The 25,623-nt window shown below is 38.9% G+C and overlaps 2 protein-coding genes across 3 annotated transcripts in view; one reads left to right on the top strand and one right to left on the bottom strand.

Moving 5' to 3' along the window:
* ARIH2 (ariadne RBR E3 ubiquitin protein ligase 2) overlaps window positions 1-12,870 on the bottom strand; it is a 40,781-nt gene extending 27,911 nt beyond the window's left edge. The window contains exons 1-2 of one of the 2 annotated variants that reach the window (XM_070936805.1): window positions 12,827-12,870; window positions 6,291-6,637 (exon numbers count right to left, since the gene is read on the bottom strand). In XM_070936805.1, coding sequence (XP_070792906.1) covers window positions 6,291-6,536 — 246 coding nt within the window. In that variant the 5' untranslated portion in view covers window positions 6,537-6,637; window positions 12,827-12,870. Of the gene's footprint in view, window positions 1-6,290; window positions 6,638-7,694; window positions 7,938-12,826 lie in introns of those variants that run through there. The other variant, XM_070936806.1, reaches the window with a different exon arrangement.
* Window positions 12,871-13,259: 389 nt separating this feature from the next.
* SLC25A20 (solute carrier family 25 member 20) overlaps window positions 13,260-25,623 on the top strand; it is a 31,034-nt gene continuing 18,670 nt past the window's right edge. The window contains exons 1-3 of the mRNA XM_070936813.1: window positions 13,260-14,094; window positions 18,420-18,512; window positions 21,243-21,370. Coding sequence (XP_070792914.1) covers window positions 13,978-14,094; window positions 18,420-18,512; window positions 21,243-21,370 — 338 coding nt within the window. The 5' untranslated portion in view covers window positions 13,260-13,977. The remainder of the gene's footprint in view (window positions 14,095-18,419; window positions 18,513-21,242; window positions 21,371-25,623) is intronic.

Below are 25,623 nucleotides of genomic sequence, written 5' to 3' on the forward strand. Positions count from 1 at the left end.
CCTGTAACTCTTCAGGAACTGCCACTGAGGTTTCTCCTTTATCCCCCACTCTTCTGAATTTTAAAAAAGCAGTCATTGAACAAAAGGTTGTAAGTGGAGGACGATCTGTACTACTGAATCCACCCAAAATGATTTGTATCACAGAATACCTACAAATGGCATGGGTAGTCCAGATCACCTATCATTTGGCAGATGATTGCAAAACTGATTAACAAAAAACACTTAAGAACTGGTATCATTTTGATTTATAGCCAGATGGCAGTAAATGACGATTGGATGATTACCTTCATCTCAAAACTTGGTATTTCCATTCCCCACCCCCCAGTCCATAACAAATGTAGTATAAGCTTAATTGCAAAATAGAGAGACATCATTCCCAAATAACTAAGAGATCACAGTAAGAGCAGCTTTGTCGTAATGAATTCCACATCAGGGAAGGTGATACTGAGGATAGGAAGTCCTAAGTAAAAAGGAAGCCAATAGACATTATCTTCTGTTTTCTGTTTAATTGTATAATTTGTGTGATTTGTGTCACTGTCTTGATGTATAACCTACTTTCTCTTGAGCTTTTCTCTGATGTTCTGTAAAATGTGTGGCGCTTGTTCTTAAAACTGGCTACTTGTTTTTCCTAAAAACTAGTTGCATTTCCATTGTAGACTAATTCAGGGAACATTTAATCATGTTTACTGAAGAAGTTAGAAATGATTTTGCAAATGAGCAAAATAATCGTGACTTATCTAGTCAATTCCTGATTTGCAATTGATTAAAGAGTTCGACACAAAGGTAAAACAAGTCAAGAAAATAAATGATGTATCCCAGAATGCACATCATATTAGATCATCAGTAAGCCATAAAAGTTTCAAGATGACATCAATACTGAATTGATATTGTTATGGTTTAGGTGCCTGTTGTTTCTTGTTTTCTTTCTTTCTTTTTTTTTGTATTGGTTCTATTGTTTGTTTTTTTATTGCTGTTGTTGGCCATCCAAAATTGTGTGGTACAAGAGATAGGCAACCACATAAATATTTTAAATAAATAATTAAAACATAGCCCAAAACATAAGATTCACATCCAAACATCTGAAAAAGAACATGGTCTATAAAATGTTTCTATTTCAGCCCTAGAAGCCTCTGAGGAAAGATAGGGAATTAAATGTACTTGATTGTGAATAGGCACAGATTAAGTGGCTATAACAAACATGATGAAGCAGGGATAGAGAAAGGACAAGGAAAGACATACTAGCGAAGCTCTTGCTCTTTTTATTTTATAAAAGTACATGTAACATCTAATATATCCTAGGAAACATTGGAAGATCAGATTCCTGCAGAAGGTAAGGATGGTAGCAATATTTGGCCACAAATGTAAATTAGATCTGGAAATCTGCTGCTCATCAAAAGAGTGATCTATTGAGTGACCACTGGCTGAGTGAGAGTATTTAATGAGAATGATCCCAAGATGGTGAAAAAGAGTTAGAAAGGCATGCATAGGAAATGCAGATTGTAATAGTGGTGGGGTTTTACTTATCTTGGTGCAGACTGGGCCCATCTATGCACAATAAATATATAAATTACTGATTTCCACAAAACACTGGGTCGGTCTTGGAATCAGCCAGAGGGCACGCAACCAAAAAGATGACCATAATTTAGACTGAGATGTAAGCATTGTAAAATAGGAAAGTATCTGTAATGTTGTAACATTTAAACCACATGCAAATCAGAAGCTGCCAGTTGGGACTCACATGGTTAAATTTATTTACCTTAGGAAAAACACCTAAAAATTAGGAGACTGGTTAAAAAAGGAAAAACAGAAAACAAGAAATTCAGATCTCTTTATAGTGCCTAGAGATTATCTAAAGCAATAATTGCATTTAGAATTTATCACATAATGTAAAAGGATCAATCAAGTCCAGAAAAACAATAAGAACTTTTAAAATTTCAAATATACTAAAAATACATTAGGTGTGTTAAATGAAAAAGGAGTTAAAGGGATGTTCAAGGAAGATATGGAATACTTATTTTCATCTCCTGCCCTCTTTCAATCAGAAATTTGCAAAATCCTTTTTAGCACATTTAACTAACTAATTCTTCAGTAGTTCCTGTGGGGTTTTTAAAATCTGAAATTGGGTAAAGATAATTGCATTCTTCCAATTGCCAATCACAAATGCAATTTCATATCCATATAATTTTAATTTGTACATTGCCCATTCCAAGATTCTGGGTGATTTACATGAAATCTATTTAAATTTTTCCATTCTTTTAAGGATTTATGGTAAGATTAATAGGCTTCTCTTATGAAAATTGGGGTTTGATGGGGGATTGGAATAGAATGATTCCCCACAATTTCAAGAGGATATATTTTTTTCAAGATTTGGATTAAAAAAAAAGCTTGGTTCTGAGGTTTCCTTGGTAGAGATACCGGTATTACAAAGAAAAGATTTTGGATTATAATCCTGTGAATTTGATTTATAAAAGAAAATGTAGTTCTTGCAGATGGAGACTAAATGAAAAGGTAACCTTTGATCTTATTCTTATAGGTTATAAACATCTGACTGGTTACTGTAATACAAACTACTGGGCTTGATTTGATCTATTTTTTTATTGAACTTTTTTGTTAATTTGTTTTTCAATTATTCTGATTTTAATTTGAAGGCTACATTTGTGTACATTCACAAAGTTTACTCTAACTGTATAGCAATCTGCCCACCAACTTTAAAATTACTGCTCGGGAGATATGCAAATTTGGAATATTGTATATACATACAAGCAAATCACATGTATTGTAATGCAGTACCTTAATACGTAACTGTGATGTGAATTCTGGCATTAAGCCTTTGAAACTGAAAATGAAATCTAGCTCAATCAGAATAAAGGAATTTTTTTAATACATTAAAATCCAATAATGATCCTTTACTCTTTTGACAGGCTACTTGCCCTAAATGCTGCAGAATTTTAACCATTTGCTAAGATGCTCTTAAGAATAGCTGACAGACTACCACAATCTCTTTGCAGAAATAATGACAAGTTATTCAGATAATTCTCCTCTTTATGCATTACTAGAATCAACAGCTGCAAAATGAGTTTTTAGCAAAGCCTAAAAGCAGAACCTTGAAGGGATCCGTGAATCAGAGTAACAACAAAGAAAATATGGCTGATTTCCTCATTCCAGTGAAGAAATTTGGAATGGATTTTCCCTCAAATCTGTGGGAGTTTGTACATGGCTGACCAGTGAAAGAGCTTAGGTCCTTCTGGTGGAATTATACCAACACTTGTCAACAAACCAACCTAGACATTTCAATGCTTTACTATTTAGCTTTATTTTATGAAAGGTGACACAGCATATCACATAGCAAGCTTGAGACTTAAAAAATATAAAAAATGCTTTGAGTCTCAATGGAATAGCTGTCTAGCTTAGGCATTAGACTGGATCTTGTCTTGAAACAAGTCTACCTGGTCTATGGGGACTCCCAACACCAAATCAGTGAATTCCAGGGTTCCCGGTAGGTTGCTTATTCTCTTATACAATTTAACAGAAGTAGATATTGTTAAATTAACATTTTCTTTGACTTTGCAAATATCTTTTCCAGATAATAGAAAAAACAAACAGCATGCTAAAATAATTGCTTAAACTTCCTTAGACTGAATTTCTTTTAGTTTTCACAAGACATTTATCATCCTCGTTCCTGCTGAGGTGAGCATATTAATAACTCAATGATGGACAAGAACAACTTTGAAACTGACTTGTAGAGAATAGCAACTGTCCCAAAACAGCAGGGAGAACTAGTAAACAGAGACACAACTGCTGATAGGCAAATAAACTAAGTGTAGCAGCATGAATCTTGAGAGGAAAATTATCACAGCACTTAAGCCAACATCAGAGTACATTCACGAACCTATGCTTTTCAGAAAGCAAGTGACACACATGTACACTTAGGGAACTACACATCTTAATTATTTCTTGATTAATTTTCCAGCATTTGGTGAAGCAGAATTGCATTTAGTCCATTTAATTTAATGATACTTTAGGTTCAGATAAAATAATTAGAGATATAACAAAACTATTTTCTGCAAAACTTAGTGATAAGAAATTCAGCTATCGGTGTCTTTAAATGTTCGTGGCCAGTCATTACAATGTGTTAAGATAATGCCAGATTCATCAGCAAATCTGCCAAACAGAGGCAGCAATTTATAAATGTAATAATTTTGATGCTTGCTGAAACAAGACATAATTTATTCATTAATCAAGTTCTTAGGTATTCACAAATACTTATAGACTATTGCTATTTTCAGTTTAGTTTGCCAAAAAGTATCTTTTTTTCTTAGAGAACAATTAGTCATCAGGAGACAGCTCTGACTACTATTATTACTTCTTAAAACAGATAACAAAATAGCTAATTGACAGATTGGAACCCCCTAATGTTTAGGCATTTTATTTCCCTATGACTCTAAATCTATTTTAGCTTGATACAATTTGCACAGCATTTTGAATTTCTTTTTATATAATTTTCTATAATTTCTAGAGATCAAGATGGAGATAAGTGCTATTAAGCATAGTAACTAAGACTTACATAAGTCTTAGTTACTATGCATATGTGCATAGTATGTTACATATGTGTTAGTTACATAAAGGCCTCTTTGGTAATGCAAAACATAAATCAAAAGGATTAATTCCTATTTATACAAGTTGGAATGGAATATTTATTACTTAACCCCACTCCCTTCTAGCACTGATGATGTTACCTAGTTGGGTAGTTAAACATCTGTAAGAAAACAACCAAGCTCAGAGAGCACCAAGGACTCTTCCATTGGTGTGTCTTTCTTATTCTACATTTAAATTCTGGATTCAGCATAAATAATAAAATCTATGTAACTAGTAGGTTCAAACCTTTCTTTATCTTTATATTTTATTTGATTTGTATACCGCCCTACTCCCGAAGGACTCAGGGCGATGAACAGCCAACAATAAAATACATAAATACACAAAATTTAAAAACCCGATAAAATCAAATTAAACTTTTTGGCCCAGACAAATTAAAATACCTAAAAACTACCTGCCCATTGTCAATTTCCCCAACATCCCTGTTAATGAATCATAATCTTATTACACAGAGCATGATAAACATGACAGCCTGATTCAAAACCATTTCATAGGAAGAAGACAGAAAAAGGAATACTTCCCTTTATTCAAGCAGCTTCCTCTTTTGTTATTTTAGAGATCCAAATCAATTAAATATGAAAAGTTATAAGAAGGGAAGAGAATGGTACCAGTTTCCAGATTTTCATTAGCTACAAAGGGCAATTAGTAACATTTTAATAAGCAAACCAATGGTAGGATGCAGCAGAAAAAGAGGATATTTATTTGTTGCAGAAATTTTTAGGACAAAGAAAAGATCAGAGTACGACAAGGAACAGAAAATCAGAATGACATTTGAACATAAGCTTTCAGTGAACACACTGTAAAATGACTGAGGCATTTCTGATGTTACTTCAAAAGCAGCCTTTCTACTTGCAAAGTTAAATGGGGGCAATAAGCTGACTTTGTATAAATATACAAAAGTATGAAGGCTATTGCTTAACGCATTGTAAGCCACCTTGAGTCTCCGGAGAAGGGCGGCATATAAATCAAATTTTAAAAAAAAAAGTTCTTTTCCTTAACCTTAAAAACTGTCTTAAATGGGCCTCAATCTTGTAGAGCAATTTTGGGGGATAGATGAATCATCACACCCTCCTTTCTCTGTGACAAAAGCTTCCCAGTCAACAAAAGAACTGGGTACAGCCCATGCACTTTTATCTGGAACAATAAAGGACAACAATCGAATTTTAATAATTCTATGCAGGAAGATTAAGTAAACAGATGAACAATAAATCTACCTAAACATATATATATATAGATATGTATATTGCTGCTCTGTAAGTGTAGATATATCTGATCTACACTTAGAGCAGCAATACTTGAAATCAGTGGTGTGCAAAACTTTCATTTTGAACCACTTTAAGCAGAAAGTGAAGCAAAACATCCTGCTGCTCAAATAAGAAATTGCTGCTTTAAACTTTCTTGGAAGTGTCCCAAGCTCAAGAAAAAAGACAGGACGTATTGTGACATCTCTCACTTGAAACAATTCAGAGATGAATTGTTTGCACATCCCTGTTGGTAAAAAGTGACTCCAGATCTACGACGATGCTGGTTAATTGTCACTTACAATTTGGATGGCCAAATAAGTGATTGACATTCAGCTTGCCTGTTCTGCAGCTCTAAAAGGGCCCTTTCATCCAAATGATTGCCGAGCCCCTTACCTTTAACGCAGAAGCCAAGCGGACCATGTGCTCGTTCAGGGTGCTCTCCGACTCCTTGTAAGTCAGACAGGTAAACTGATATTCCTCCGGATCAAAGGAATCTGCTCCTTGCTGCTCCACGTCATTTGCAACCCCTTCGTAGTAACCCTCAATGTCCCCAGGATCTTCATCTTCTTCCTCATCACAGTTTGGATCATAGTCCTCCTCGTTGCTGTCAGAACCTTGGCTGTTCATGTCCACGGACATCTTCACGCTCTGCCAAACCACCAGGCAAGCAAGCTAGGACAGTTTCTGGTTTTACAAGACAGTACTATCGTTCTTTGGACTTCATCTGACTTTTCTGCCACCTAAATTTGAACATTCCAAGAAGAAGGGAGTGGGGAAAAATGTTTGCAAGTTTGATTATAAACAAAGAATCTAACAGCAATTCAATTCTTATGGGGAATTCAACTTAAAAGAATCAGTATTTATTTATATCTGATATACATCATCCATATATATATATATATTTGTTTTCTGAGGTTTTCGCGGGTGTTTGTTAAAACCCGAATAACCAAAGACCTATACACACACACACACACACACACACACACACACACATATAAAACTAGCTGCAGCTATATTATTTCTGCATCCAAACAAGGATCCTTAACTAAAGTCCTGCTTGTTTACTAATGACCTTTTTAACAATGTTAATTTTTTTTTGTCTTTCCTCATTAAATCCATTTCATAGGAAGTTACTGAAAATGTTGGGGGAACAGTACTTACAGAACTGCTATAAAAATGCATACTGTAGTGTGATGCAGTGACTCAGTTCCTCATTCTCTGAATAATTTAGGCTGCTTTCTAATTATTAGGTAAGTATCCTGCTTCCCAGTAAAACCATAAAAACCATCAGGTCAAAAAGCATACATACGCCATAAAATTCCTTAACTGAAATTATCAACACAGACCAGGGTGGATAAAAATCAATGATTTTTTTAAAAAAATCAAAAAAAATCAGATTTTTTTGATTTAAATTGGATTTTTTTTTATTTAAATCGGATTTTTTTGATTTTTATCAAATTTATTTTAATAAAAAACTTTTGGGGTAAAAATCTATCGTAAGATAGTTTTCTATTTAAGATACATAAATAATTTAGTTTATTCAGCATGAAATGGAGCTTAGTTATGTTGCATGAGGCTGTACATTCTGCAACACTGAGACTATCGGTGAGTCAACAGTGGGTCAAAGGAATAGCAGAAATGACAGTTGCTCTTTAAAAATTATGATTTAAATCGAGTTGATTTAAATCAAGCCTTTTTACTACTGATTTAAATCATGATTTAAATCGTGATTTAAATCAACTCGATTTAAATCAAATCCACCCTGACACAGACAGTATATGTTTATAATATGCTCACCTATACAAGCTGGTACCAGTTACATGTGTAACAAGACGAAGCTTTTTAAGGAGTTTCCACAACTTTTTAAGAAACATGCTATGGCTGGCCAGAGGGAAGACGGCCTCTACTGGAAAGCTATAAGTCTTGGATGTCACATAACAGAATCTGATAGTAGCAATGCCCTTACAGTCTACTTGGATAAGCTTAAAGGTAGAAAATATTAAAGAAAGCATTCCTTCTTAACATGTAAAGCCTAAAGGATTAAGGTTGTCACTTCAAAAAGAGTTTCAAATATTTCTTTATGCAGGGATCTGTGCAATATGCATCTTTGCTATATCTGCTGAAAGAGTTTGACAACTCTATGCCAGACAACTTTTTCAGATTATAATTTGCTCAAACTGCAGAACAATCAACTGCTACCAACCTGCCTTCCATTGGGGAACTGTATACTGCATGAGTCAAAAAGAGGGCTGTGAAAGTATTTATAGACCCCTCACATCTTGGACATAAACTATTTCAACTCCTATCCTCAAAACGACGCTATAGAGCACTGCACATCAGAACAACTAGGCACAAGAACAGTTTTTCCCTGAATGCCGTCACTCTGCTAAACAAATAATTCCCTCAACACTGTCAAACTATTTACTAAGTCCGCACTATTAATCTTCTCATCATTCCCACCACCCATCTCCTTCCACTTATGACTATATGACTGTAATTTGTTGCTTGTATCCTTATGATTTATAGTGATATTGTTTCCTGATTGCTTATTTGTACCCTGTGACTATCATTAAGTGTTGTACCTTATGATTCTTGATGAACGCATCTTTTCTTTTATGTACACTGAGAGCATATGCACCAAGACAAATTCCTTGTGTGTCCAATCACACTTGGCCAATAAAAAATTCTATTCTATTCCATGCTCAGACAATAAGACGCACCTAGCTTTTGGGGAGGAAAACAAGAAAAAAAAATCTGTCTCTGCCTCCCAGCAGCAAACAGCAAACAGCTTGGTCAGCTTCAGTACAGCCTGATTTAGCATGAGCAGCTGATTGGCGATTGGATCTGCCTCCCGGAATACCTCTGATCAGCTGTTCTAGGTGTGGGGATCGCCACCGCCCATCGGCGCCATTGACACCCATCGCCATCACCATCTATCGCCGCCGCCACGTGCCCCGTTTTTGGCCTCCATGCGCCGTTTCGGCCTGTTCCAGGCAGCGGGGATAGGCAGCAGCACATATATAGCACATTTCTTTTTTAAATTTATTTAATATGATTAAATGTGTATTAAACACATGTATAACTTTTGGTGGCTAGCAGGAAAAAAACCAGTAAGAAACCAGGCAAAATTAAAACATAAAATTAAAAAATAGTGAGAACAGCTGATATCCCAAATTAACTTAACCATAACATAGAACCTTAACATAGAAACAGGCTCATTCATACTATGGCTATTCGGAGGGAAAATTATAATACACTATACAACCAAAGACAAGTTGATCCCTCAGAGATGTTGATTTAACATTTTCATATATAACTGTATGTGTGATGAGAAATGTAGGGTAAGAAAATCTCAGCATATCAATATTATACTCCTTCATTAAATAATTTAAGACTGTCACACAAAATACTTTACACCAACCACACTAAAAGTATTCAAGGGCTTAAAACCTTTCTTACTCTACATTTTCACTCATATAGGTTATCTATTGTCTTCACATATACAGAAGCTGCAGTAACTTACACTGGGCCTGGCAATGAAGATTAAGCAAAAATGCCAAGTAGAAGGGAGAATAGCATAAAATTCATCTGTAACTTCCAAAGCATAGAATTTTGTTGCAAAAAATTAATATAAGACTAGGTGATATTTTACATATTACATTAACTGAACATTACTTTCTCTCATGACAGTGTGTGTTCCTCTGAAACTATAATCAATTACTAAATTTTAATTTTGCTAATTATCACTGATTATATATGATGGGCCCAGAGTTCTCAACACAACATCTAGAGATCTAGCGTGCACACAGGTATCTTCTAACTATATTTCCTAAACAATATTTTACTAAGTTAAATTAAAAAATTGAAAAAAGCACTAACTTCATTCCATACTATTCAACAAAACCCGAATGCCTAAAATTGTATTTAAATACAACCTATAAATCTAAAATAGGCTTGAAACAGTATAATAGGATAATAAAATGTTTGCAGTTTTCAATAATGGTAAAAAATAGTAATGGCATGACTATATAAATCACTGCAATTCAGTTTTTGAACACAGATTAAACCTAGACTATAGGAAATCCCATTCTTCAATTTTGCATCTGTGCCAAAGGACAGCTAGTTCAAAGGCTAAGAGTGGACAAATTTAATTAAAGCAATTTTTAGAGTCTGGTATGCTTCTCTCAAGAATACAAAATATGTATGAAAAATCAGATAATTATAAATTACATTGTTTGAATTTGTGACATTTTCTTCAAAATATTTCTTTACTCATTCCTTTATACAGGATGTGGTATAGTCCATATAATCGCTTTTACCACAACCCAGACATAATATCCAAAGCCCTTCAAATCTGGGGATATAATTTAATATTAACATATTTAAACTTTAGCTTCCTACTACTATTTGGGTAGTAATAATATCGAGCCTAAAACAACCACCCTAGTGGTGGACACAACCAGGTTACACGCACTAATGCATGGAAGCGAGTCTCTGTGTGTTTTTAAGTATATAGCACAATACAAAAATGCCATAAGTTGAGAATTGTAAATTACTATGAAGTATTCTAAAAGAATCTTACTTTTCAAATCTCAAACATGGAGGCAATAGTTTATCGTGTTTATTTTCCTGTTTCCACTGCATCTGTTCGATCAAACTTTGAATTCCAAAGAAGTTTAAAGAAATGGTTCCATCTTGAAACATGCCATATAGGGCTGATAAAAAGTATAATCCTACTCATTGGGATTTAACTGTATCTATATATTCACCAAATAAAATTCCCAGTTTTTTCATGAAGAACATACCAGTGCTGGCAGTTAGCCTTTTTTTCTCTTAAAATATTATTCCAATCCAAAATTAAATTAAAATTTCCAGCTACAGTTTTCTAGACTTGTAAACTCAAAAGATTTACAGAAGAGATACCTAAAATAAACCCCAATTCATGTTTGGTTGAACCACAAAAATGCATTTGAGGCATTTAACATTCCCTATTACTAACTACTGTTATATAATACCCATTGGTATTCAAAATATCTTCTTTAAACGCATAGTTGGAAGATTTCTTAATGACCTTTACTATTGTCCTTGCAGTTTTTGAACGTCTATTAGTGCTTGCCAGGTTTTAACTTTACATTCAAGCTATATTTTTAATCTATAAATATAAGATAGCATGCTGCGAATTGCTCCTCTTCATCATCATTCCTTCCCCCAGATATATTTAAGCTGTTGATGAACCCAGGAAGTACCGTGAAAGCTTATGAAATATTAAATTTGTTAATTTCAAGAATCACAAGATTCTTGCTTTTGCTGAGTGTAACATTTGACTTTCCTTGGAAGGATACACCATAGTGCATTTAATCAGCATTTGCTTTTACTTTAAAATCTTTTTTTTATAATGTCTCACTATGGCAAAAAGAAGAGTGTAATTTTGTGTGCACAAATATTTACACAATGAAATCCTGTAGGATGCCCTAGGAACCTTTTTTGGCTGAAGAGCAACAGGAAATGCTGTTAATAATTAAATCTCTTCACCTCTTTGGCTAGCACCAATTTGGACCAACTTCATTTAAAACTATAGTTGTTTCACCAAAAATTCTATAGTATAGTAGATAATGTAGTATTAATCAAAAAATGTTGTCCAGAAATACTATATTTTGAAATAACTAAAGCCAAGACTAATTTAAAAATGTTCACAGACTGAAATATTTCAACAAATAGCCTGCTGCATTAAAATTAAAGAACCTTTTATTGTAGCAGTTCCCACTATAGTCAATCATCATTTTGATCCATTCAATAAGTTCGCTACCAGCACATTCTTTAAAGACTATTATAAAAGTAACAACGTTTAGCTGAATGGCAGTTCGTTGCAACAAGAAAGCTCACAAAAGCAATCCTGGCACAAAATTTGGAGCATTCTGAACTAGTTTTTTTTTTTTTTTTGGCCAAGTCAAAGTTCACTTGGAAGAAGAAAATTTCTTGTTAGAAGCCTCCATAATCGTGCCAGTGCAGAAAAATGGTGGATTAAAAGTTAAGAACACCCTTGCTGTAGATGTTCAAATTAATTTAACTCTTCACCATTAAATTTATTGTCTAGTCTACACTTTGAAGTAGAAGTTGCATTTGTGCTTCATTTTAAAGCAGGTCACGCTGGTATATATCCCAGTAATTGAACTTTGTAAGTAGTAAGACTACAAGAATGATAGGGTCATTTTTACTCTTATTTAGTTTATATTGTTAAGTGTCACTCGGACAACAATAGAAGCGATGGGCTCTTTCCTGGGTAAAGAGAATAACTGCATTATAATAATAATAATAATAATAATAATAATAATAATAATAATAATAATAATAATAATAATATTTTAAAAAACTCTGCTATATCCCACAACTGTTTTCCCCCCCAACCATCGCCCACTCCCCAATATCCTTTTTTTTTAAAAAAAAAAGTCCAAAAGCTCCCTGTAAAGTCTGTTTAATTTGGATACGTTGAGAATCAACGATTTGTCCCAGGCTCCCCCCCACCCCCCACCCGAATTGCTATCCAGTTTCCCCCCCCCCCCAAAATTCCTTTTCTTCGACCTCCAGGTCCGGGGACTCGAGGCAGGGAGGAACTAGGGCCGCCTCAGCCCGGCAATCAGCCCGCCTGCCGTTCCACGAGAGCCGCCGCCGCCCCAGGAAAGGCAAAGCCTCCCTCTCCATCCCCCCTCCCTCCATGTAAACAAGGCCCGGCTCCCCCCTTCTCTGCGCTCACCCAAAGCGGGGAGAAGGCCGGGCGGGACTGGATGTCGCTCCTCAGAGCGAGAGCCTCGGCCGCTGCACCGCCGACTCGGCGGGTGTAACCCGGAGTGAGGGAAAAAGGAGAGAGAGAGAGACAGAGAGAGTGAGGGAGGGAGGGAGGGAGAGAGAGAGAAAAGGAAAAAAAAAATCACCTTCCCCCAAGCTTCTCCATCTCTAGCCGGCCCACTATGGCTTGAGCACCGGAAGTTCCAGTCCCTGGCGGAGCGTCGCTTCCGCCGCTAGAAATGGCAGGAGGAGAAAGAGGCAAAGAAACCCCCAGAGCGTCAAAAGAAGCCCTCCCGCGGTGGCGGTTGGTGGCGAGCGGGGGGGGGGGGCGCAAATGAGGGGCGCGCGCGCGCAGGAGTTATTTAGGAGAGTTGATAAAAGCCGGAGGAGCGTTTCACTGGCCGGAGCGAAGGAAGCGGGCGTTGGGATTGAACCACTTGGACGTGGCGGTGTAGGCGATCATCAACCTACTGTTTTTCATCAGCTTCAGAGCGATCGGCTTTAATAAAAGAAACTTATGGTGCCATGAAGGAATAAAGCGAAATATGGGAGGGGGGGGTATTAACAAGAGCCCGGCCTTTAAGTGTGTTTTCCTAAACTGTTTGGAAGCGTCGAGTCCTCCCCGAAATTACAGGAATGGTAAAGTCTCAATATTGGACCAAGGCATGGAAGAGGCCTTAAGGCAAGCTTTGCTTTAAACTTAAGTTTGCCAGAGATTCTTCTATGCGTGCTTAAAAAAACAAGGACAGATAGGCTGAAAACCAGCATCTATCCCAGGGCAGTAACCATATTGAATTCTTAAGGTGACCAGACGTCCCGCTTTTGGCGGGACAGTCCCGATTTGTAACAATTTGTCCCGCGTCGGTTTAAAAAAATCCCGATTTTTGGACTGCGGACCTACCCTGTCCTGTTAGGGACAGGGGAAGAGAGAGGGACCCCTTGGTCATTGTGTGATATTTTTGTATGCAAAGGGAGCAAGGCTGAGACAAAGATTTGGCACTAACTTCTGAAGGAAGAGACATATATATTTAACAGGGAACAATAGAAACTGCAAAAAACACCAGCAGCTTCTTATGGAAACAACTTGGTAATATAATAGCAAGTCTCTCCAGGGTAGGTATAGGATAGATCGCGGGTGGCGGAAGCAGGAACAATAGCAGCCTCTCTAGGCATCTCGGAGGTCCTCCTTTTTTCCGCCTGGCTGGGGAAGGAAAAGCAGGGTAAAGGTTGCTTGGAGTGGCGGCGAAGCCAAAAGCTGGGAGAGTTTGCGTTGAGCGGTCCCGCTTCCGAAGCAGCCATGGCGGAACAACCTAAGTCCCCCCAGGCACCTATTAGCCCCGTAAAAAACTTCTTCGCGGGTGGCTTCGGAGGCGTCTGCTTGGTCTTCGTGGGACACCCGCTGGATACTATCAAGGTGAGGGGGGGGGGTGCAGGAAGGACTACAACCCCCGATAGACACTGCGCGGGTGGGGAGGAGAGGCTTTAAAACTAGGGTCAACGAACTACCGTTCCCAGAATGCACTTTGTCGAAAGAATTATTTTTCTCATGGAAAAAGAATTCGCGCTTGTGTGGTTGGTGGAAGGGTGCTTGTTTGGGTGATGGGTCCCCAAGGCACTCTGAATTTCGGTAGCTGAGAATATTTTTTCCAATTTAAATTTAAACTTTATTTAGCACACTGGCTTTGGACCCTTGGATTATTACTCTTCTTCGTAATCCTGTGTACATGCAACAAATTAACCCAGTGTTTCTCAACCTTGGAAGCTTGAAGATGGGTGGACTTCAACTCCCAGAATCCCCCAGCCAGCGTTGCTGGCTGGGGGATTCTGGGAGTTGAAGTCCACCCATCTTCAAGCTTCCAAGGTTGAGAAACACTGAACTAACCTATGGAATGGTGAACTATATTTTGTTGGACGAACCTAATTGGTTGGATTGGACCAATATGATGAATCGGAACCAAACTACTCTGGCTGTGATCACAAACACACTGAACTACAGAGTAGCTATTTTAGTCTCACGGTGGGCATGTCCATTCAATTGCTGGCATAATGCACACAACAGAGTCGCTAGGTTAGGGGTATCAAACTCGCAGGCTGGATACGTCATGCCCACCCATCCCCGGTTTAGCAAAGTGGGAAAAAGTTGCAATATGTCACAGGATAACAATGTGACGCCACGAGTTTGACACCCCTGTTCTAGGTCAGAAACAATTGCTGAGTACAATGGTTTACAGGGCGTAATTGGAGATGTTGCAGTTGACTTTTAAAGCCTCAGACAGCTGTTGATCCATTGTGACGCCATGGACAACATTCCTTCAGGCCTTCCTGTCCTCTACCATCCTCTGGAGTCCATTTAAGCTCACGCCGACTGCTTCAGTGACTCCATCCAGCCACCTCATTCTCTGTCGTCCCCTTTTTCTTTTGCCCTCAATCTTTTCCAGCATTAGGCTCTTCTCCAGTGAGTCCTTCCTTCTCATTAGGTAGCCAAAATATTTGAGTTTCATCTTCAGGATCTGGCCGCCTAAAGAGCAGTCAGGGTTGATCTCCTCTAGGACTGACCGGTTTGATCGCCTTGCAGTCCAAGGGACTCGCAGGATTCTTCTCCAGCACCATAGTTCAAAGGCCTCAATTCTTTGGCACTCAGCCTTTCTTATAGTCCAACTTTCTCAGACAGCTGTGGGTCCTGCTAGATCTAAAGGACCACCTTTGTCCTTAGAGGCTTGCTTAGCTGATAAGATCTCCAGGAGACGCCCTTTTGCCTTCTGGCATGTAAGAGATTGTCTTCTGTTGATTATTAATTTTTTTATATTGTAATCCTCCTTGAGAAGAGCCAGTTTGGTGTACTGGATTAAAGCATCAACTAGAAACCAGGAGATTTGTGAGTTGTGAGCCTTGGGCCAGTCACTTTCTCTCAGCCCTAGGAAGCAGGCAGTGGCAAACCTTAAAACCTTGCCAAGAAAACTGCAGAGACTTGTCGAGGCAGGCTCTGAGAATCAAACAGGATTAAACGCAAGGGGGAAAAATAATCCTTGATTGTTTGCCAGACTAGAAAAGTGAGGCATAAACTAAATAAAAAGGTGAACGGTGATTTTGTTTTTTTAAAAAAGCAGAAATAAAAGCAGAGAAATCTTAAATGCTCTGCTATTCCAAATTAACACAGATCAACTGATTCTTTTCCATATGTAAGTCACAGGTCCCAACCCCTGTACCGGACCGTTGCCTGTTAGGAACTATTAACCAACAAATCTATTTATCATTCAAAGCCTCTTTAATAGCGATATGAAAAGATAGGATTCTAAAATGATATAACTATTTAATAAATAGTTTCATTTGTGTGTCAAATTTAAAACAATAAAAGTCAGGAGATAAGCACACTCTGACAACTGAAGTTTTCACATGCATCTTTGCAAAGATTTATTTGTCAGTCTTCAGGAACCTTCCAGATATACTTAAAAATGGGTGTGATAAAGGATACTTGAAAATCTAATCTGTAAATACCAAGGCAAAGTTTTATAGCTGGAAATTGCAATTTTGCTGGGGGATAGGTAATGAGCTTGTGGATACCTTCTTTGGCATCAAGCAGCACTTCTGAATATGTTGCTAAGAAAACTTCAGGTACTTGTTGATTTATTGATCAGAAAGCAAGACTGACTTGAAGGCACCAAAACAACAGCAACAGCAACAAAAACTAGGGCTGATAGGGGGTGAGAATTTAGAGAATGTTATGGTAAGGGCAACAGTTTTGTTCATTTAATTCAATTTATTCAACCTAGGCTGCTCAACTCCAATCTGACTCTGGGTGGACTATACAAAACCAAACAAAAAAGAAAATGTAATAAAATTATAAAAGAAAACAAGAACTTACGGTGTGTCCAGATAAGAACACATGTAGCCCCTCCCAAAAAATTCAACAGGGACCCCAAGTGCTCAAGCCCAAGGCTGGAATGCCAAGCTCATGATTGTCCATGCCTCTTCGTCTAGACCAGGAGTGTCAATCTCGATTTCATTGAGGGCTGCATCATGGTTGTGTTTGACCTCGGGGGGCCGGGTTGAACATGACCAGGGTGAACTCAACATCACACATGTTGGGGGCGCCAGTGGTTGCCCGAGTGCTCTGCCAGCAAAAATGGGCTCCCGGGCTCTGTTTTTGGCTGTGACGGTCTCGCAACCCTCTGCCAGCAAAAACAGAGCTCCAGAGGGCCACCTGTGGCCCTCCTGAGCTCCTTTTTGCTAGCAGAGGCACCATGGGCCAGTCCTTCACTGTTTTCAGGGCAGTCCCGCAGGCCAGATCTAAGCACCCTGTAGGCCGGATCTGGCCCCTGGGCCTTGAGTTTGACACCCCTGGTCTAGATTCTAGAAGCAACGCTACTAGCATTCTGTATTTTCTATTTCTTCTGTGATTCAGGAGATACCATACTGGTAGTCCTCGATTTACAACCCAATTAAGCAAAATCTCTGTTGTTAAGTGAATCACTACAGTTGTTAAGTTACTAATTTGGTTGTTAAGTGAACCTGGCTTCCCCATTGACTTTGCTTGTCGGAAGGTCGCAAAAGATAATCAATCACATGACCCCGGGATATTGCGACCATCATAAATATGACTTCAGTTGCCAAGCGTCTGAATTTTGATCATGTGAACATGGGGATGCTGCAAAGGCCATAAGTGTGAAAAACCATTATAAGTCACTTTTTTTCAAAGCTGTTGTAATGTTGAATGGTTGCTAAATGAATGGTTGTAAATTGAGGATTACCTGTATTTAGGCCTTGTACGTTGTACTAATCCTAGTAGAAAAAAACTGCTATTTACTTCTTAGATCTGGAGATCTCCTGATTGACCTGAATGCTTATTGATAACAACTGTTCCTTGGATGAACTGTGTCTTCCTCCCTTCGTCTTCTCATCCCCCTTTCATTAAAAAGTAACTGGTAGAATTGGGAAGGGGAAATCTGTCAATGGTAGAGTACATTTCAAAGGTCTTGGGTTCAACTCTCTATCGCCAGATAGGGTGGGAAAAACAGACACAGCATACTTACCCAAACTTTTTGAAGCTGCTGCTGACCATTGTTGGTCAGCTGCTGAGATGGACAGACCAATAGTTTGTCTTATTATAAGACTGTTTTCTGAGTTCTTTGGAAAAGAAGAGGAATGGGTGACTAAATCAGATGTGGATCAGTGGTGGGTTCCTCCCGGTTCGGGCCGGTTCCGCCGAGCCGGTAGCGGTGACGATATGACATCACCGAACCGGTTCTGCCCCCCCGCCCCCCACCCTCCCCGCGTTATTCTTACCTTTTATTTGGCCCCCACCCCCAATCTATTGCTGCCTCCTGAGCCCCAGCTGATCAGCTAGAAGGAAAAAAACTGTTTAAACTCTTGCAGCGGGGCAGCGTGGTGGTAGACCGGTGCCTCCAAAAACAAATGAGTAGAACGGTGCCTGCAAAAATAAATGGGTAGACCAGTGCCTCCAAAAACAAATGAGTAGACCGGTGCCTCCAAAAACAAATGAGCAGACCAGTACAGCTCTGCAAGCAGTTAAAACCCTGGTAGACCAGTACCTTTGCTAAATCCTAAAGAATTGTCACATGACCATCAAGCCACGCTCACAAAATAAGCCACGCCCACAGAACCGGTAGTAAAAAAATTTAGAACCCACCCCTGATGTGGATGGATATTTTCACTTAATAAATGAACTATGTAACGCAAGCACATCTTTTGTATTCCTTCCATGTTCCTTATATTTTGTAGGTCAGACTACAAACTCAGCCGAAGCCTTTGCCGGGACAGGCTCTTCTTTATGCTGGGACCTTTGACTGTTTCAGAAAGACTCTTGTGAAAGAGGTATTTTGCCAGCTCACTTGCAATGCCTGCCAGAGATGCCATATTTTTATGCATATTATTGAAATGAGTTTGTGTGGGAATGATACTTGAGGCTAGTAGATTCTAGGAGTATAAGCTTGATTTTTTTTCAATGAGAAAAACTAATGGTGAGACGGAAGGAAGCTGTCCAGTTTTTAGGCATAAGTTTTGAAAAGGTAAGAGTTCTTTCTTCTTAATCAATCATGATTTATTCTTGTGTGCCCAAGCAAGAGTTTGCCTTGGGTTCATGCATCTTGATCCTTTACACCATCACAATCATAACTGTCAGTGGTTTACAAAAACATCTGTCATATAATAAAACAGTAATAATAAAAATGGCAGTAAAAATTTAACGACAGGTAGTCCTTGACTTACGACCATAATGGAGGCCAAAATTTCTGTTGCTAAATGAAACATTTAAGTGAGTTCTGTTCTATTTTATGACTTTCCTTGCCACCGTTGATAAGTGAATTGCTGCAGTTGTTAAGTTAGTAACACGGTTGTTAAGTGAACCTGGTTTCCCCATTGACTTTGCTTGTCAGAAGGTTGCAAGATTTGATCAGATGACCTTGGGACACAGTAACGGTCATAAATATGGATCAGTTGTCAAGTGTCTGAATGTAGATCACATGTCTGTGGAACTGCTACAATGACCGTAAGTGTGAAAAACGTAAGTCACTTTTTTCAGTGCCGTTATAACTTTGAATCAAGGATGAAATGCTCCCGGTTCGGACCGGATCGCCCAATCCGGTAGCAATGGAGGTGGGTGGTTCGGAGAACCGGTAGCAAAAATCCCTGCCCCCCCCCCCCCCCCATTGCCCAGCTGAGCCACGCAATCATCAGAGGCTTTTTTTTATTTTTAAAAGCATTTTTTTCTACAACCTCTTTGGCCGAAAAAATGCTTTTAAAAGTAAAAAAAAAAAAAAAGCCTCTGATGATCGCGCGGCTCAGCTGGGATCATCAGAGGCTTTTAAAAGCATTTTTTCTACAACCTCTTCAGCCGAAGAGGTTATAGAAAAAATGTTTTTAAAAGGAAAAAAAGCCTCTGCTGATCAGGCAAGTCAGCTGGAATCGTCAGAGGCTTTAAAAAAAGAAAGAAAGCCTCTGCTGATCAGGCAAGTCAGCTGGGATTGTCAGAGGCTTTAAAAAAAAAAGAAAGCCTCTGCCGATCAGGCAAGTCAACTGGGATCATCAGAGGCTTTAAAAGCATTTTTTTACAGCCTCTTCAGCCAAAGAGGTTGTAGAAAAAATGGTTTTAAAAGTAAAAAAAAAAAAAAAAGTTGGCCACGCCCACTCAGTCATATTACCCCCCACACACACACCAAGCCACGTCCACAGAACCCGTAGTAACAAATTTTACATTTCACCACTGCTTTGAATGCTCACTAAATGAACTGTTGTAAGTCAAGGACCACCTGTGTTTCAATTGGAACATTCCTAACCTGCGGTATTCACTAGCTGAAACAATCCTCCCGAAGAATTCTGTTTCGTGTCTCCTTCTCACCTTGGTCCTTCTAATTACGGGAGAAGAGTAACAATTTTTATTTATTTTTATTTTATTTAAAAATTTTATATTGCCTCCTGCTCGCACCATGGCGACTCAAAGCGACTTACAGGACATAAAAACACAATATAAAAGAAATAAAAATAATAAAATAATAACCTCCTCACCCAGACGACAACACACATCCATACTAGTCATTTAATGGTCTCCATCCCGCTTTGGGTTCACCCAGGCCAGTGGTAGATTGCCCCCAGTTCGAACTGGTTCTATAGAACCGGTAGTAAAACCGGAGGGAGGCTCTGTCCAACGACCCTGATGTCATCAGAATGCTTCTGCGCATGCGCAGAAGGGCATGTGCACATGCAAGCAAAGCAAGCGCCCATGGGCGGCCCCATTGCGAACCGGTAGTAAAGGTGAGTAGAACCCACCCCTGACCCAGGCCCCTTGGCAGAATCACATCTTCAAGGCCTTCTGAAAGAGTGTTACAGTGGGGCCCAGTCTAATTTCTGGAGGGATGATATTCCAGAGGGAGGGAGCCATCACGGAGAAGGCCCTTCTTCTGGGTCCTGCCAAATCATATCTCCTTAGGGAATGCGACCCACAACATTCCTTGCCTCCCCACTTTAGTGAGTTAGGTAGATGTGACCGGCAAAAGATAGTCCCTCAGATAACCTGTTCTCAAGCCATGAAGGGCTTTAAAAGTTGTTTGTATCAGATAGGTGGGTTTGGGTTGAAGAAGGCAGTCTTGCAGATACCTGGCATAAAGCTAAATAAAGATTTGTAACTTAAACACAGAGCTTTAAACTGCATCCATCTTGGCAACTAAGGCAGGTTCTGCAGCATAGGAGTAATATGTTTACGGCATCTAATGCCAGTGGAGGCTTCTGCTGCATTTCATACCAGCTGCAGTTTCTGAATGCCTTTTGAGGCAAACCCATGTGTTGCCTTAGCTGAACTGGATCACCCAAAACAGCCTCTTCCTGTAAATGGGATCTTGGAAAAAGATATCTATGTGATTGAAGAATTGAGATCCCTTTGAACTGGGCAGAAACTTGAAGGTAATCCTTGATGTTGTGTAGATTGGTTGCTGGGCTGCTATTTACAGTATATGATTCATAGATTAATTCTGTTTTATTGTTCGTGCTTGAGATGAGCGACCATCTATATTTAATAAATAAATAAATAATCCACCGACCTATTTCTTACAGGGCGTCCGTGGCTTGTATAAGGGGATGGCAGCCCCCATTGTTGGAGTAACTCCCATGTTTGCTGTGTGCTTCTTTGGATTTGGCTTGGGCAAAAAGCTGCAACAGAAGACTCCGGATGACATCTTGACGTGAGTAATGAAATTGTTCAGACTATTTCAGGGATGCTCTCTTGAGGTTTTCCAATCTGTTCTTATTTTTCAAAAATTACGCATTCCGTCATTGCAGCCAAAATGGAAGTTTTATTTTTCTTGGTTATAAATAGAGCTGGTTTTTTTTTTTTAATTACAAAAAATTAAATCTGGCAAATTTTAAAGTTCGTAAAAACGTGGGACTGATTACACTAGCTATAAACAGACATCATGTGGGTTGTTTTTGTGTAGTTCTCTTCCCAGGCAAAACAGATGTCTGTTTAGGAGGTTTTTACTTCAGTATGGCGTGTGACATCCTAAAAGGCTTGTAACACTTTCTCTTAACTGTGATTCAGAATACGGGTAGTCTTCATGTAACAACGGTAATTGGAGTCGGAATTTCTGTCGCTAAGCAACATGGTCATAAATGCGACGTCACATAACTATGCTGATTAGCAATGGAAATTCTGGCACTTTCAGTTGCTGTCATTAAGCAAATCATGGTGGGTCATTAAGTAAGGCTATCCTGTGGTTGCATTTATTCCTTCTGCCAGTTTCTTCATTAAATTTGCTTGTAGGAAGTGCAAAGAAGGTTGCAAATAGTGATCACATGACTGTGAGGAATGTTGTGACCATCGTAATATATTACACCACTCATTCAGCACAGAATGGGCCAACTCGCCCTGGCCAACTCGCTATGGGATAACTTGCTGCGGGACAACTCGCCGCAGGACAATTTAACAAATACAAAAGTTACATTAATTTCAATTGAACCGTGGCCAATAATAATAAAAGTCAATCCAGACATACAAGAGTTACAATAATTTTGATGGAAATGTGGTCACTATTAATAAAAGTAATTGAATGAAAGAATTAATGCAGCATTGAATTTTCCCATGGCCAGTTGGCCACAGTGAGTTGGCCGTGATGTGGTAGCCATAGCGAGTTGTGCTAGATCCCTTTCAGCACCATCGTTGGTTTGGGCAGTTGCTGATAGAATGTTCGTTAAGCAAGGACCACCCACCGTATTTTTCGGAGTATAAGACACATTTTTTCCCTCCTAAAAGAGGCTGAAAATTTGGGTGCGTCTTATACTCCGAATGTAGTTTTTTTGAAGCTTTTTTTTCAGCCCTAACCAGGCACTAGCGAGTGAAGCAATCGCCACTTCCCTGCTTTGCCTGCTCCCTCCGATTCTCAGCTGTGAAGTTTTTTTTTCAGCCCTAATGAGGCGCTAGCAAGAGTGAAGCGATCTCCGTGGCTTGCCTTCTTTTCTCATTGCTTCTCTTTCCAAAGATCAGTTGTGCTTTAGAAGCTGTTTTTTATCCCCAAGCAGGGGATAAAAACCAGCAAACTAATGTGCTGAAGCTGACCAGACTAAGGACGCTAGCCAGATGAATACCTGGTAGGCAGATTTCCCCTCCCTATTTTCCTCCCCCAAAACTAAGCTACATCTTATACTCCGGTGCGTCTTATACTCTGAAAAATACGGTATATATAAATCTCATCTATATGCCATGATAACTATTCCGCAAGGCCCACTTTTGTGATGTACATCACTCAACCTCACTACATTAGCCATCTGCCCAGCATTTTCAATTCTCTCTTAACAACATCCAGGTCATAAGGAATTACCAGATTTTACAAAAATCCATTCTGCTTTGTCTTACACTTCCTTGAACATGAAGATTTTTTTAAAAAAGAGGTACTTCTGCACAAACATGTAGAATCCTGGTTACCTGGCTGTAGTTTTTAGACAATTAAAAAGGACTGATAATAGCAATAGCACTTAGACTTACATACCACTTCATAGTGCTTTACAGCCCTCTCTAAGCAGTTTACAGAATCAGCATATTGCCCCCAACAATCTGCATCCTAAAATGAGTAGGACTGAATTCTGAATGAATATGGTTGTAGAAGCCATGCTGTTCTCTGTGAGATGGCATTTTTGGTGTAGCTGAAGTTTGATTAAGGAAGTTTATAAAAGTTTATAAAAACAAAGAGATAAAAGAATTTTGTTTATCTCCCATTTAGATTTAAGAACTCTAGCTCAGGAGTGGCAAGATGTTGTCCATAGGCATCAGGGTGTTTCCAGATACTTCCCTTGCTGTCCACCAGGTTTCACTACCCTCATTTAATTTTTCCCCATAATATTGGGATGCTTTGACTTATTGCAAAGCATCAACTTCTACCGTCTTATTTATTTGCAGCAATATCTTTCAATATTGTAAAATTCCTATAGGGACCATAGGCAGCAGTCTGGAGGGCTAACTCATCCTTCAATCAACACAATACCATATATTTCTTAATAATTTACCAGGCACTTCATGGTAGACATGTTGATGCACTCCTCATGTTATCTGCAAATTTCAGAGGTGCCTTCACTTCTAGTAGATTGCCTACAGAGGCTTTAGAAAATAAAGCACATTCATATTTGTATTCGTTTCTGGAACAATATTTGCAGGATGCAGCATATGGTGTTTCAGTTTTCATACTCATGTATTCATCAGCATATTCACGAAGCATATAAAACATTGAGATTACAAGATTATTACTTCGAAGCTTTCAGATACTGTTACATGTATTTAGCCAGATTCACTGCCTAAATCCCACAGATTAGGATTTGCAACACTAAATTTTTTTTTTCATTTGTATTTGACATAAGTCTTGATTGTGACCATATTTCTGTTGCTTAAAAATAAACTGAATCTTGTTGGAGATCTCTATAGGTTCTATCTGTCTTGCTACTGAATCCTGTTCTGTGTGGGAAACTCAAAGTAAAGCACAGTGATTTGGTTAAGATTTAAAGAAAAAAAGCAAAGTGACTTTTATTAAGTAGCTTTAAATAATTTTATAAATAGCATCGCTTGACTCTATAGGGTATCTATAGTCAGTCAGTACTTACCTACTCTGGCAGTAAATACATTCTTAATCCTAGGTATCTGTCAGATAAGATTTTCACGCCTTCACTCCTCAAATCCCTCCACTGCTTACATCATTCTAGAATATAAACCGGGGTGAGGGCCCTTGTGTTGCCATGCTTAAGATAGACAGTTCTCCTATCCAATCGTCAATGTATTATAGTTCATATTCAGGTAGTTCCTTAACTTAGGGCCAGTTGCTTAGCAACTATTTGAAGTTATGACAGACCTCCCTGGGGGGGCACTTATAACTCAGATTCGACGTTCTGATGCCCCCCTCCCCATTACAGTGATGTGTCTGTACTTTGGGCACTTGACAACTGGCCCACATTTATGGCTATTTGCAGCATCCTGCGGCCACATGACTGCATTTTACAATGGCTTTGCTGAAAACAAGCCTTCTAGTTTTCAGCAGTACCTGACTCATACCAAATCATTGGTTGGCTTAATGACAGCAGCATTCACATAATGACTGCCACAAAAAAGGCAATGAAATCGGGTTGGTCACATGGTTGACTCAATTCATGATTGTCACAAGTTATGACTCTGATGGGCTTATGGTTGTAATTTGAAGACTATTTTTAATGACATATCACATTTGCTTCTTTCTCTCCAACCACTTGATATATCTATATCTTTCTCCCTCTCTAGTCTACTAGCGGTAAACTAGATAGATTAGATAGATAGATAGATAGATAGATAGATAGATAGATAGATAGATGATAGATAGATAGATAGATAGATAGATAGATAGATAGATAGATAGATAGATGATAGATAGATAGATAGAGATAGATACTGTATTTTTCGGAGTATAAGACGCACCTTTTTACCCACAAAAAGAGGGCGAAAATCTGGGTGCGTCTTATAGTCCGAATGTAGCCCCGCCAGCCTCTGAAACGGAGGTTTCAGAGGCTGAACAAAGTCTCTGAAACCTCTGTTTGAGAGGCTGGAAAAAAGCAAGGATGCAGAGCTCACAACCAACAAACCTGTAGTGAAAGGTCACCTCTGGGTGTTTGGGGGTATTCCGGGAGGCTGATCCACCCCCAATCAGCTTTTTTCTTATTTTCCTCCCCAAAAGCTAAGGTGTGTCTTATACTCTGGTACGTCTTATAGTCTGAAAAATATGGTAGACAGACAGACTGACCGACTGACCAGGACAGGACAGGACAGGACAGGGCAGGGCAGGACAGACAACAATAGCAACACTTAGACTTACAGTATATACTTCTTCATAGTGCTTTACAGCCCTTTCTAAGTGGTTTACAGAGTCAGCATATTCCCCCAACAATCTGAATCCTCATTTTACCGACTTTGGAGGGATGGAAAGTTGAG

Source organism: Pituophis catenifer, unplaced genomic scaffold (assembly GCF_029215685.1).
Source record: "Pituophis catenifer annectens isolate HBS135680 unplaced genomic scaffold, rPitCat1.0.hap2 SCAF_2, whole genome shotgun sequence".
NCBI lineage: Eukaryota > Metazoa > Chordata > Lepidosauria > Squamata > Colubridae > Pituophis > Pituophis catenifer.